Source organism: Onychomys torridus, chromosome 13 (assembly GCF_903995425.1).
Source record: "Onychomys torridus chromosome 13, mOncTor1.1, whole genome shotgun sequence".
NCBI classification, from domain to species: domain Eukaryota; kingdom Metazoa; phylum Chordata; class Mammalia; order Rodentia; family Cricetidae; genus Onychomys; species Onychomys torridus.
Window position 1 is genome coordinate 23,807,832 of NC_050455.1, and position 14,745 is coordinate 23,822,576.

The following is a 14,745-nucleotide window of genomic DNA, read 5'->3' on the forward strand; positions in this document are numbered from 1 at the left end:
GAATCTCCTGGGGGCATTTAAAAAGCACTGGGAAACCAGAGACCATGACACAGCCACATCACAGCATCAGTTAAAAGAAATAGAAAGGTAACAGTTGGAATAACCAGAGCTCTTAAGAGTGAATAAATGGGTAAATAATTGTGAATCTCAATCCAAATACTTCTGTCTTAGTTAGGGTTTCTATTGCTGTGAAGAGAACCATGACCACAGCAACTCCTATGAAGGAAAACATTAAGTTGGGTGGCTTACAGTTCAGAGGTTCAGTCCTTTATCATCACAGTGGGACAGCATGGCAGCATGCAGGCAGACATCCTGCTAGAGAAGGAGCTGAGAGTTTTGCATCTTGATCTGCAGGCAATAGGAAGTGAACTGAAACACTGGGCATGTCTTGAGCACAGGAGCTCAAGCCCACCCCCACAGTGACGCTCTTCCTCCAACAAGGCCACGCCTACTCCAACAAAGCCACGCCTCCTAATAGTGCCACTCCCAGTGAGTTTATGGAAGCCAGTGACATTCAAACTACCACAAACTCAAAACAGGGAAAATGAAATGCTTAGTAATTTTAATCTTACACTAAAAATTTCCAAACTGGAAAACAAGGGTTAGAAGCAAAGTGTCAAAGCTTATAAATCCACAGGGTTTCTCTACAGGTAACAATTGACTGGTGAGTCACACATGCTCCTGTACACAACTCAAATGAAATTCTTGGGTCATCAAAGCCGAAGACGGGCTAGTTGGGAAGAGGAAGGGCACTAAGGCATGGGAGGGGGACCAGAAGGTACTGGAGAGTTAACATCTCCATACATTATGTATGTGTATGAAATTGTCAGTAAAACCCATTGTTTTGTGTAACTAATACAGAGATATGCTAATAAAACATTTAAAAATAATTATTTCATCTTTTAGATAGTAGTCACTAAAACAAAGACATGATAACTAAGAGCAGATGAGGGAGGGAGAATTAGTTATAATGCATAAAATGGTAGAGTAATAACATATAAGTGTATTAAGCATATGATTAATCGCTATCAAACCGGATAAAGTAAAAATCCTCCATTAACAGACATTAAATGACCCAGAGTAAAAACAAGACGGCAGTACCTACCTCTCAAGTGTAGAGGAAGAAGCAATGGCCGATCTATGCAGAACTATGTATGGTTCTGGAGGAAAGGCATTTAACATGGCACCTAAGGCATGACCGAAGCTCTCCTTATGTGCCAGATGGCACAGAGAAAAACTGATTTGGACAGGATTGTATGTACTCGAGAGCCCTAGTAAGGCAGGAGAGTCTCAGGTCCACAGCCAGCCTGGATAGTGAGCCCTTCCTTGTCTTTTTTTTTTTTAATAAAAGTCGCTCAGGAGGCAAGGACAGGCAGCATCTTCTACACAATGAGTTCCCTGCCAGCCAGGGCTACATAGTGAGACCCTGTCTCAAAAAGAAAAAAAGGCATTGAGCTTGGCTGGGAAAGGACGTAGTCTAAGAAAAAGTTGCCTACAACTTGATTTTGAATGAATGGGTCCTGTTAAATGAAACTTCCCAAGGGTTCTTTCGTGAAGACCTTGACAGGTGTGAGATCCGTACAGCTAGCCCTGGAGTTTGGATGTGGAGATTGGGGGAAATCTACTAGTTTTGCTTATGATAAACAGAATTTGGAATTCTTAGCTTAGTCCAAGAATGAGAGAAATGGCAGAAAGTGAAAGGAAACGGGAAGCCGCACATTTGTGATGGTCCAGGGCGGGGCGGGACAGGAGGCGGGGCGGGGCGAGGGGCGGGGCGGGGCGGGAGGCGGGGCGAGGGGCGGGGCAGTTTAGGTGTTGCAAACAGACGTTGTTACTCAGAACCGCAGATTTTTGTTTGTTTGTTTGTTTTACTTTTTTCGAGACAGGGTTTTTCTGTGTAGCTTTGCGCCTTTCCTGGAACTCACTCTGTAGACCAGGCTGGCCTTGAACTCACAGTGACCAGCCTGCCTCTGCCTCCCGAGTGCTGGGATTAAAGGCGTGCGCCACCACCGCCCAGCCCCGCAGATTTTTTTTTTTTTAATCTGTCCCTGACTTAATTTATCACTTGTGGGGGTTTGTCGCTGTCGCTTGTTTTGTTTGCGTTGTTCTCAGTGGATTTATTTTGTGGAGGTTTTCTGTTGCTGTTGTTGAAACAAGTTGGAACTATTATCACAGGCTGCCCATGAACTCCCAATCCTCCTGCCTCAGTCTGCCCATGCAGGGATTTAAGGTGTACCCCACTCCCACCTTGTTCTCTTGCTCTTAGTTTTCAGGCTATGTCCTTAACTAGTAACACTAGCTTCTCGTATTGCCAATAAGTTATTAACTAAGTATACGTTAGATTTCAATATTCACCACTGTTTTCTCTTCAGCATATGCCCTTGCTTTTCTTTGTTTGCATTAATTTGGCATGGTTGGGAAATTTCCTCAAGTAATTGCTTTTTCAGAAAAGCTAAATTGTGAATAACCTTTCTAAATCTACACTTGGTTTAAAATTGCCCTCACACAGTAATAACAATTTTGGTCATATTTCTTCTTCCTCCTCAGAACTCTTATTTCTGCCATTAACTATTGGTGAGTTCAAATATCATAGTGGTTTTTTCGTGCCTGCACTTTATAGTAGTTATGTGTTACATTTGTTTTATTATGGATGTGTATATGCATGTGTGGCTGTACGTGTACACTGCATGTGTGTGGAGGTACATGTGCCACTGCATGTGTGGGGGTGTATGTGTGCCACTGCCTGTGGGGGGGTGTACGTGTGCCACTGCATGTGTGGGGGTGTACATGTGTCACTCCATGTGTGTGGGTGTACATGTGCCACTGCATGTGTGGGGGTGTACGTGTGCCACAGCATGTGTGGGGGTGTGCTTGTACCACTGCATGTGTGGGGGTATACGTGTGCCACTGCATGTGTGGGGGTGTACGTGTGCCACTGCATGTGTGGGGGTGTACGTGTGCCACTGTATGTGTGGGGGTGTACGTGTGCCACTGCATGGGTGTGGAGGTCAGGACAATTTGTGGGGGCCAGTTCTCTCCTTCCACTATGTGGCGGGTCCCAGGGATTGAACTCAGGTTGTCAGCCTTGCTGGCAAGCACCCTTGGCCACTGAGCCATGGGTTTTAGGTTTCCGTTTTCCTGGCACATGCATAGCTGTTCATTTTGCCTCACAAGCCTGTCTTTTCATACTGAATCTTTCCAAGAGTTCGCAGCAAGTGTCCTTATATAACTGGTTACCCCTGTCCTCTGTTGCTCTCCTCTCACTTTGCAGTATTGGCTCTTTGTGGGAGGAAGGATACTGGGCAAGGATATTGAACAGCCCAGCTGGCCTCAAACTTGAGTTTCCGATCCTCCTACCTCCACCTCCCGAGTACTAGAAATCAGGCCGACCTCCCCACCAAAGTATTTCAGCAACAATGTAGACTTGGATGAGAGCATGGGTCTGGCTGAGAAGGGCACTCAGCTTAGCTCATCTCTGTCACTAGTTCCCTGTGCACTCAAAAATGTAGTCACCAGTTATTGGCCTCCTTGTCTCCATCTGCATACATGGGGCTAAGAAAGCCCTGGTAAATGGGCTATTGCATCATTAGGTTTCTGACTATCCTTGCTCATTTTCCACATTTTCATAAATGTATATAAATAAATCCTAAAATAGGTAATTTATTTGGAAGGTAGAATTATTTTTAAAGTTTGGATTAATTTCACCCCTCAAAGTATTCCTCTGTTTTCATTCTATAACTTTTTTTAAATGTGTATATTCATTGTACAGGTACTGTGTTACATACAATATCATGCACCTGTCTTTGCATGCCAAGCATATTCCCCCATACTCAAAAGGCCTCTTTGTTGCCCCTTCCCACCTCCATTGGGGTGTTGAATATCAGATATTTACATTACTATTCATAACAGTTGCAAAATTACAGTTATGAAGTAGCAACAAAAATAGTGTTATGATTGGAGGTCAGCACATCATTAATACAGGAGCCGTATTAAAGGGTCGCATCATTAGGTAGGAGGATGAGAAGCACTTCTCTGGACAGTACTGCTTCCCCTCCCCTGTCTTGTATACATCTGTGATTTTATGCATCTAAACAAAAATGTAAGAATCACAAGAGCAATCATTGTTTTTCTGGAACTGGTTTAATTTGCCTAATATGATTATCTCCAGTTGCGTCCATTTTCTTGCAAATGACCACTTAATTCTTTTTATAGCTGAAAAAAATCCACTGTGTTTGTAAGTAAATTTGTTGCAACTCTGTGGGCTTGGTCCTGGATTTCGGCACCAAAACATGAGTTTTGCAACTCTGGGAAGGGGTATCCTGACCACTTGGGAGTCAGGCTATAGCTGGGGCTGCGATGAGACAGCAGCCCTGGAGGGCGAGGTAGCTGCTCAGAACAGCTGACAGCTGGAGAGTGAGGTATCCCGGATACCTCACACCACTTACAGCAGCTCTGCCCTGGAGGGGAAGATTTTCTGACTGCTAGGGAGAGTCAGGCCTGGAACTGCTTCAGCAGGGAAGGGTATCCTGACTGTTGGGGAGAGCCAGGCTATATATACCTGGTGTGATGGGGGATGGTCTCCCCGAAGGATATAGCAATCCTGCTCCTCTCCTGGAGAGCTGCTACAGCTGAACTTTGCTTCTCCAGCCTAAGATGTTGCTTCTTTTGCTTCACTCTGCAAAAGGGGAAACCCCTGCAGACCTCCTCCGGCTCCAGATAAAAGTACTACTTTTTCAGCTCTTTCGGCTCCCCCTTGCCCGGTCCACTAAGGGACGTCTTAGCAAGGATCTTCTCTTTGCCAGTGAATGTAGATCTTCACACCCAAAACTCTTTTGAAAAAGAGATTTATTTTGGGAAGAAGGAGTCCAGGAGAGTAGCTGCCTCTACCAGGGTGGAGAGAACAGCCCATGACGGACCAGTCAGGGCAGTTTATATAGGATGTTTTGGGGGCACAGTCAACCAGTGATTGGTTAGTCTTTTTCTGCCCAGGGATTGGCCCGTTCTGTGGGCTAGGGACAGAGATAGCCCTGATTTCAGAGCCAAACTGTGTTTCTTTCACTGGCCTGTCTTGGCTTTTTGACAGTGTCTCTAAGGCCAGGGTACATTTCTTTCACTGACTCAGATTCTAAGAACCAAGAGTGATTCTTTGACACTAGTTTCAAAGTTAGGGCACGTTTCCTTGGTTCTGGGTTTGGGGACAAAGTGTTCATGTCTCTGGCTCAGGTCCCAATCCCAGGCTGTGTTTCTTTCCCTGGTCCTGGGCCGCAGGGCCAGGGTTCTACCTTCCTGCTCTGTGATTAGTTGTTTTCACAAGTCAGTTGGCTGGAGCAGAGATGGCTCCAATTTGAGCCAAACTGTGTTTCTTTCACTGGCCTTATCTGAGCCATTTTTCCCTAGTTCTGGGCTCCAGGGTCAGGGGGTTTCTTTATCCAGCCCCTTTTCCCTACAATGTGTACATTTTCTTTATCCAATGTCCTGTCAATGGACACTACATTGTTCCATAACTTAGTTATTTTGACTAGTGCTGCAATAATCATTGATGTGCAAGTATCTCCAATCTAGTGACTTAGAGTCCTTTGGGTAAATAAACATCTAAGAGTGGTTCACCTGGGTCACATGTCAGATCTACCTTTTCCCCATCACCATAGTAGCTGGACTAGGTTACATCCCCACCAGCAGCGTGCAGGGTTCTCTTTTGCCCACATTCTTGCTACATTCATTTTTGTTGTGTGTTCATTCTCTTAACAGTGCTAGAGACTGAACACAGGACCTAATGTCTGAGGGGCAGGTGCTCTACACTGAGCGACAGGCTCAGCCATGTCTATTTTTCTTTAACGAATGCAGTTCTGAGGTGAGATGGCATCTCTCTCTCTCTCTCTTTTTCCTTGCCAGAGCTGAGGACCGAACCCAGGGCCTACCACTAAGCTAAATCACCAACCTGATAAACAGGGGTTTTTGTTTTGTTTAAGATTTATTTATTATGTATACAGTGTTATGTCTGCACACCAGAAAAGGGCACCAGATCTCATTACAGATGGTTATAAGCCACCATGTGGTTCTGAGTATTGAACTCAGGACCTCTGGAAGAGCAGTCAGTACTCTTAACCTCTGAGCCATCTCTCCGGCCACCTTATTCTCTTTTAATACCCTCCCATACAGTTCTCCATGCATCTATATTTTTGAGATGCAATCTTGACAGTTTCAGCTTATAACTCTCTGGTTGCTTGTGGGGTTGAATACATATTCATGTATGTATTGCCAATTTGCATTCCATCTGAGAACTATCAATTTCATTAGCCTATTTATTGGGTTGATTTCTTGTTTAGTTTTTGAGTTGTGTATTCTAGATATTAATCCTGTCAAGGTGTATGACTAGTGAAGATTTTTCTCCCATGCTATAGGCTGGCTCTTCATTCAATCAACTGTTTCCTTTGCTACGCAAAAGCTTTTAGTTCCCTGAGATCCCACTTGTCAGTTGTTGGTGTTATTTTCTGGATGACCAAAGCCGTACTTAGAAAATTCTTACCTATGCCTCTATTTTTCTTCAAGTTTCAGATTTCAGATCTATGATACTTGGTCCATTTGGAGTTGATTTTTGAAGAGGGAGAGAGAGGGGTCTAGATTTTTTTTTTTTTCCTACCATTTCTTAAAGAAGCTGTCTTTTCTCTAAGGTAGGTTTTTGGCATTAGGATTTGTTTTTATGAACTTGGATGCACCAGTGTTCAGTGTATACACGTTAAAATTCTCATCCTCACCTGAAGGTTGCATCTGCCCTTGGTAATGAGGCCTGTGTCATGGAGAAAACACCAGATGGATCCTGTTCTTTCATTTTTTTTTTATTTTTTTTTACATTTACTATGTGACTATGTGTGCATGTGTTTGGATGCACGTGGGCCACAGCACACGTGTGACCTGAGGACAAGGAGGAAGCTGGTTCTTTTCCTTCTACCATGTAGGTTTCAGAACCTAGACTCAGCAGGAGAGAGCTGGTGTGCTCAAATGACGCTGGGCATTAGACCAAGGAAGAACAGGTGCCAGATGGGGACAATCAGCCTCCCTGCCAGTTCCCAGGTGCCTGGAATGACACTCTTTTCCAGGAATCATGTGTGCTTTGAAAATAAATAAGAAATAGAGCATGGTTGCACATACTTATAATCCTAGATTTGTGGGCAGGACACTGAGGCAGGAGGATGTTGAGCCTGACACCAACGTGAAACAAGAGAAAGAGGGGGGTGGGGGGAAGAAAGGAGAGAAGGGAGAAGGGAGAGAGAGAGAGGAGGAGGAGGAGGAGGAGGAGGAGGAGGGGGGGAGGGGGAGGGGGAGGGGGAGGGGGAGGAGGAAAGGAAGGAGGGAGGGAGAATTTTTATTTGTATCAGAACCAAATCTCATGTACTAAGGAAGTAAAATGATGGAGACAAGTTCAGGGCTAGGTGAGCATCTGCACTCACTCATCTGTACTAGGCGCAAGGGGGCAAATGACCCGACCTCATTGCAGCTTACACTTTTGGAGGGTTTTTCTTTTTAGTTGGTTTTTCATCTGTGAAAGTAAACATCAAAATCCACGCATAATGGCCCACAATGCCTATGTAATCCAGCACTTGGGAGGCAGAGACAGGTCAGTGTCGAGCATTTATATTCATACAGCGCTATGCCAAAAATACTGCCAAGTGCACCGCTCTGGAAATGTACCTCGACCGAGTCGAAAGCAAGCTGGCGGGACCAGGAGTACGAACAAGAGCAAAGAGGGGCATTTCCCTGCCGGATCTAACCGGTAGCTCGCCCCTAGCTACCCAGACTCCCCTGGATGAACGGCCCCGCTGGACCCGGTGAGCACACAGCCCGCGGTGAAGCAGCACTCCCCAAAGCTCCACGGGAGCGGTACCGGAACCCGCCAGCCTGCACCGGTCTCGCGAGAAGACAGCTTTACAAGCCACGTCACTCCGCGCCGGAACCAAGTTGTCAGGGAAAACCCGCAGCCGGCCGTTTGGGGGTAGGACTTCCGCCGGAAGGGCGGTCGGTCTCCGAACTCCGAGTCAACTTCCGGCTGCTGTCCGGCCTGGAGCGCTGGCGGGGCTGTGGGGACTCCCCTGGAGATGGCTTGCGCAGCCGCGCGGTCCCCGGCCGACCAGGACAGGTGGGTGCTCGGGAAGGCTGGCCGCGGTGCCGCTGGGCTCGGGGCTTCCTCTGCACCGGAACCCCGCCATCCCGCTGCTTCGGAGCCCCGGTAGCACCAGGTCCGCTGTGGCTGCGGCGGGATGTGCGGTGCCGGAAGGATCTGGCGTTAGAGAACAGTCAGTCACGCCGCGAGAAACGCCTCTGGGTTAGCGCTGCTCTCAGGGAGGCTCGCCTGCTGCCTTCTGGGTCTTTCCTTTCCGTGTAAGAGCGCGTCCCAGCCTCAGCAGCTCTTGACGGGCTGTTGTGTCAAGGTAACAGTTGCCGCGTTGTTGGCATATATATAGTAATGGTGTAAGTAAGATGTCTCTGCAATGACAATGAAATTGCCCCTTTTAAATTACCACTTGAGTTACCTAGCTGCGCTTTTTTGTGTTTTTGTGGCAGGTTTATTTGTATCTACCCCGCTTACTTAAATAATAAGAAGACCATAGCGGAGGGGAGGCGGATTCCCATAAGTAAGGTGAGTAAGGCTTGGGGAAGGTTGTCTTGTTATGGTCACGATTGTTTCTTTTTGACTGCCCTTCTTGATTGAAGAGCACAGTAGCCAAGGTTTGCAGTGTTTCCCTTAACATTGGTGAAACCGGGAAGGCACCAAAGACACTTGCAGAAGAAAGAGGATTCTTAATGGCCTGTTGCTAAATAAAAGGTGTATAAATAAGTGTAGAGTTCTCACGTTTTAAAATCGAGATTATGACAGTCTTCTCAATAAAAGCAAAGTGATGGCACTGTGTAGCCCAATGTGCTTGATCCAGACTCGCTTTTTTAATGTGTAGGACTAAAGGTTTGTACAAACTGCAGCTTTGTGGGGTTTTTGTCTTTATTACTTTTTTTGTTTTGTTTTGTTTTGTTTTTCAAGACAGGGTTTCTCCGTGTAGTTTTGGATCTTGCTCTGTAAACCAGGCTGGCCTTGAACTCACAGAGATCCGCCTGGCTCTGCCTCCCGAGTGCTGGGATTACAGGAGTGTGCCACCACCCCCCGACTTTATTACTTTTTTTAAAGAGTACAAATCACTTTAAAGTAGTACTTTTGGTGAGTAGAATTAGAGGGTGGGGTGTAGCTCCATGGTAGGGCTCTTAGCACAACATGGGGAAGGCCCTAAGTTTGAAGCCCTGATCAGTGAGAGCACGATTTGGCAGGTTGTTGGATTTACGGTTCTAAAAGATATGATCTTTTGGGTAGGAAAACCCTAATTTGGGGCTGGGCTGGTGACTAAAGCTTAGAAAATGCCCAGTGCTAAATGAGAGCTCTCATAGAATTTTTATGTAATATTCTAGTTTTAGAGTCATCAAGTTGTATAATGAAATGAGGTCAAAGCAAAGAATTAGCTATTTTTACATGAGCATCTCTCATTTGGCTGTTACTACGAAGAGTAAAATCCACCTTGCCTCCTCCCAGGCACTGTTGAGAATAAGGCCCAGCATCAAAGCGCCGTGACAGGCTTTTGACAGCTGCTCCCAGAGGCTCTCTGAAAATTTTATTTTTTTAAGGAAAATTCACTGATGTGTAGCTAACAAACTTAACAAAAGTCTTTAAGTGCATAAATTGAATAATTTTCATACATAACTAGCTAGCTGGTTACAGCACCCAAATTTAAGAAACAACATGCCGGAAGAGTCCGTCTGCCTCCATCTCTAGCCCCTTCCTGTGCTCACTCATGTAAGGGAACATTGTTCTGATTCCCAACACTGTAGGTTGCCTTGGGCTGGTTCTTATTTTATGTGTATGGAGTTACTCATCGTTATAAAGTTAGGAGATTTGTTCATACTCTTACTGGAATTTTTTGCATGTCTTGTTGCTTGGGATCGAATGCACGACCTCAGATAGGCCAAGCAAGCGCTTTGTTGCTAAGCAACACCCCAGTGTAGTTTAACTCTACTTGCTCCAAGCAAGAGTTTCTGAGCAGCAGCACCATTGACAGTTTTTGTATGTTTTACAGATTTATTCTATTTTTATTGTTGTGTATATATAAGTGTTCTATGTGTGGAATGGGCACATGTGAATGCAGGTACTCTGGAGGCCAAAAGAGGACCCTTCCTGATAGGAGGGTGCTAGGAACTAAACTTGGGTCCCCTGCAAGAGCAGTATAAGCTGCTGAGCAATCTCTCGAACCCCCTTTGATATTTCTAAGTCAGATCATTGTTTGCCGTAGGCGACTGACTGTGCATTTTTAAGGTGCATAATAACATCCCTGGTCTCTACCTGCTAGACCACAGTTCCCTTTCTTGAGTTATCTTGAAGCAGAACTGTTTCTCAACATAACCTATTGTTCCTTGGAGTACAAGGAGTGTAAACTTCCCTGCTACCAAGTACTGCTGTGCAGAGCTGCATTGTGTGAACCCCATACTGCCTTCTTCTGTTTCTAGTTTACAAATAGTGCCGTGGGACTAGAGAGATGGCTCAGCAGTTAAGAATACTTAATGCTTTTGCAAAAGACCTGTTCCTAGCCCCCACATGGTGGCTCATGACCATCTATAACTCCAGTTCCAGGGGATCCATGGCCTCTTCTGGCCTCTGTGGGCACTGCACAAATGTGGTGCACAGACATACACATAAAATAAATAAATGCTAAAAATAAGATATATAGTGCTACTATGAACGTGCTTGAGTTTGTCTTTGGCACTTCTGTTGAATATATACCTGAACCACAGGGCCATAGGGAATCCTGTTCAGCTGTAGTAGATAACAATCAGTGTTCTAGAATGGTTTTATGTGTAGTGGTTTAACCAGTCAGTTTGCATTTAGCTTCTCCTGTGTTCAGAATATCATGCTAGGTGCTAGGGTGTGTACTGGTGAAGTCCTTTCTCTCACACAGTTATGTTGAAGGAGAGAGAAAAACACAACTATGTTATTTCCACGGGTTTTTAATTATAGTAGAAATAAGTAGACTTAGTTAAAAGAACAGTAGGGTTTAGTCTTTGTTGTGGTCATAATATTAGAAATGATTTACATATCTGTATAGTAATACTCACTTAAAACTGAGCTGCTAAGTGTTTTTGTTTTTAATTGTTCAGGCTGTAGAAAACCCTACTGCTACTGAGATTCAGGATGTGTGCTCAGCAGTTGGACTGAATGCATTTCTGGAGGTATGATGCGATCCTCTTATCACTGTTTTATACTCAGCCCATTGATGTAGTAACTCTCTGAAAGCCTATTTTTGTTTGTTTTACTTGTGTTAGAAAAACAAAATGTACTCCAGAGAATGGAACCGTGATGTGCAGTACAGAGGCAGAGTCCGGGTACAGCTCAAACAGGAAGACGGCAGCCTCTGTCTTGTGCAGTTCCCATCACGTAAGCTTTTAAAACAAATGCATAGGGCTCTGGGGTAGTTTATCTTGTATGAAAGGTGCAAATACCACACATAGCTATAGCCCCAGCACTCAGGAAGCTGAGGCAGAAGGATTGCTGCAAGTTCAGTACCTGTGTGGGCTATAGAATGAGTACAAGACCAACCTGAGCCACTTTGTAAGGCCTTGTCTCAGAATAGAAAACTTCAGAAATCTGGAGATTAGCTAAGTGGTAGACTGCCCAGCCTGCACAGGGTCCTGGGTCCAAGCCCCAGGACAGTAAAAGAAATGAGGAAATGCAATCTAAGGAGCAATATGGAACAGAGAAACCGCGGTGTGGTACCACTCATGCAAACTTAAATATTACTACTGCTGCATGTTGATGAATACTTGTACTAATGCTGCTTTAAAGGGACCAGAAGCTAAAATAGCCATTTTTAAGACAGCAGTTACCTAGTGGGAGTGGTAGAGTCGGGTAAGGAGTAGACATCAAGGGACTAATGGTCAGAGAACACTGAGGGCTGGAAGATGGCTTAGAGGGTAAAGGCCGTTGTTCAGTCCCTGTAGCCATGTAAAGGTGAGAAGAACAGACTCCACAGAGCTTCCCTCTGACCGTCACATGTGCACCCGGGCATGCGCGCCTGCACACACATCATATGCATGAATACACACACACAGGATGATGGTTTTAGTTAAAAAAAATATATAGTGCCGAGGGCCGTGAGAGTATACAGTAGGTGACAACTAGTGTTTGACAGGTCGACCCACCAGACATAGAACTCCCTGATGGGGAGGCCACCTGGCAAAGCCGAGGGGTCACTAGCTGTGGAAACCAGTTGTTTTTTTGTCTGTAACTTTCTCGGGCACCACGGCTTTCCTCCCTAATAAGAACAGCTGTGGGGTTCTTTCCACGCCCTTGGTAGTGTGTTTTACATCTCTGGGCACACAGTTAGCTGTGGATTTATTTCTGTTTAAGTTGTATAATTCTGATGAACAGAAATATTATCAGAATATTCTTCTTTACTGACCCAGGAAAGTAACAGTATTCTTAGTCTCAAAGACAGCCTTTTATACATTTTGCAAAGACCTTAGAACAAATTCAATACAGACTAAACTGCTCCTGCAGGTAATACAAAAAGACTAATTCCCAGATGTTGTTTACTACTAAATCAAGGCCAGGCTGTTTACATCATTACATAGTCCTTGCAGGAGCTCCCTTTCTGCATGTACCCTGATGGCTTAAGGTTCAGCCAATTGTTTAATGTCTGGGATCCCTCACCAACTTGGAGCTACGTGCATGGGTCAGTGGCACATGACTAGCCTAAGAGAAACTACCTGACTTCTCTTGTGTTGTGGGAATGGGCAGGGCCCTGAAAATGTAACCTATAATTGTCCAGAGTTCGGCTGTGGAGCAGCAGCAGCAGCGGTGGTGTGGAGAGAGACAGCTGTGTAGAGCTATGTGAGAGCTGCTGTAGAATATGAGTGGTGTGTGTGTGTGTGTGTGTGTGTGCGCGTGCGCGTGCATGTGTGTTCGTTCTGGGCCTAGGAATGAGGTCCACTGTTGGTTACTTTATGCTGTTTGGGTTTCCAGGCGAGGAGCCCTGTGTTTCAGGAAAGGTGCAGTGAGGCTCCGTTTCTGATTTGCTGTGTTTGGGCTCCACTGAGGTTCAGGGCAGTTGCTAGGACCAAGACAAGAAATCTTGGTTCAGACTTAGTGTTTTACGTTTCCATCTTGCTCACTGAGGCATTTCAGAGCTGCCCTGCTCCCACACTGTTCAGGAGTGCCCCTCGAGCAGATCGTAGCCCTCGGCCATTGGATTTTTAAAATCTCTGTCCAGTTCCTCCCCCGTGATGTTCAGGTCAGTGACGTGTTGTGTCTCGTTTCCAAGACTGTTACACTAAACTTGCCTTCTGGTTTCTAGGGAAGTCAGTGATGCTGTATGTAGCAGAAATGATCCCCAAGCTAAAAACAAGGACACAAAAATCCGGCGGTGCTGACCCCAGTCTTCAGCAAGGAGAGGGGAGTAAAAAGGGGAAGGGGAAGAAGAAGAAATGATGTGGTGTGAACGCAGCGCACACAGTCCTCCTGCGAGACCTGGGCATCTGTGTGTCTGTCACTTAACTGACTGAACAGTGCGTCTCCCATCTTCAGCAGCAGGTAACAGTGAGATAAGTTCACATCCAAAGTCTGCATCCAGCTTTTCGGCTGTGAAAAGAAAGGTGTGTGTGTGTGTGTGTGCGGAAGAAAGAAGACATTTTTAACAGATAATGACTGTCTCGTAAGTTACTTGAAATCCTGTATCTGTTTGTCCTCCATGGAAACATATATTTCAGGTCATAAGTTTAATAAAATTTGAAATACACATTTTGTTCACCTTTTAAGTTAATGAAATAAACAACTTAAACTGACTTCTGTAGCTTTCACTTATGAAGCAGATAATACCAGTAGAGGAGATGCATGGAATGAAACTCGTAAGTGGACAGTGCACGTGAAGCGGAAGATGGTTGAGAGGGCAGTGGGGGCTGTGCACCCTTTAACCCGCCATGATGGTCAGCAGTTCCATTGGAAGCTCTACACTTGCTTATGTTAGTCTTCTGACCATTGGTCTGGACTGTGGAGAGTTCAGTGGGTAGAGGGCTTGCTATACAAGCACAAAGACCTGGGCTTAGATCCTAGTACCCACGCAAAAGCCAGGTGCAGTGTTGTGGGAGACAGGCGGCCCCGAGGGGTGAGCTCCAGGTTCAGTGAGAGACCCTGCCTCACAAAATAGTATGCGGAGTCATAGAGGAAGACACTTGTTGTCAACTGCTGGCCACTACACACATGTGCATGAACACACATCACATACAAAACATTTCAAAGCCAATGTGTCACTAGCTATAATCTAACATCCTGGAGGTGGAGGCAGGAGGACCAGAAATTCAAAGCTGGCCTCAGCTACATACATATCCAGTTCCAGGTCTGCCTTAGACTATATGAGAAACGGTCTCAAAACAAATCGGACATTGTCTCCACCAGAGATGTAGAAATGGCCTGTGCTTGAACACCTGAGTCCGCTTTCCTTGAAGAAACTAAGTGGGAAAGGGTCTTCCGAATACATTTCAAAGCACTTCCTGGAGTGGTGGCTTCGTGCTGCTGTGGTACCTGTCCCCGGCTCAGCATAACTGCTGTGCTGCCCTCCGGAACTCTTCGCTGCAATGAGCAGCCAGCCGGAGGCCCTCGCCGAAAGGATCAGCTTTGTCATGGTGGCCCCACCCTAAAGACAGGGAGTTAACGGGGAGGGG

The 14,745-nt window shown here is 45.6% G+C and overlaps 1 protein-coding gene across 2 annotated transcripts; it reads left to right on the forward strand.

Moving 5' to 3' along the window:
• Positions 1–8,002: 8,002 nt before the first annotated feature.
• On the forward strand, positions 8,003–13,825 carry Srp19 (signal recognition particle 19). Of its 2 annotated transcripts, none has more exons than XM_036204901.1 (5): positions 8,003–8,134; positions 8,560–8,635; positions 11,188–11,259; positions 11,353–11,464; positions 13,383–13,825. In XM_036204901.1, the coding sequence occupies exons 1-5, from the start codon at positions 8,094–8,096 to the stop codon at positions 13,514–13,516; spliced, it is 435 nt and encodes a 144-aa protein (XP_036060794.1). In that variant the 5' UTR covers positions 8,003–8,093; the 3' UTR covers positions 13,517–13,825. The 2 variants fall into 2 exon arrangements, with proteins under 2 accessions (XP_036060794.1, XP_036060795.1); XM_036204902.1 differs by lacking the exon at positions 8,003–8,134 and adding an exon at positions 8,161–8,466.
• Positions 13,826–14,745: the final 920 nt, after the last annotated feature.

Bases quoted from the DNA above. Each gene is read 5' to 3' on its own strand.
- Srp19 (XM_036204901.1), top strand. From the start codon at position 8,094: ATGGCTTGCGCAGCCGCGCGGTCCCCGGCCGACCAGGACAG. The intron at 8,135-8,559 runs GTGGGTGCTCGG...TTTTTGTGGCAG, and splicing joins TCCCCGGCCGACCAGGACAG to GTTTATTTGTATCTACCCCG. The intron at 8,636-11,187 runs GTGAGTAAGGCT...TTAATTGTTCAG, and splicing joins GGCGGATTCCCATAAGTAAG to GCTGTAGAAAACCCTACTGC.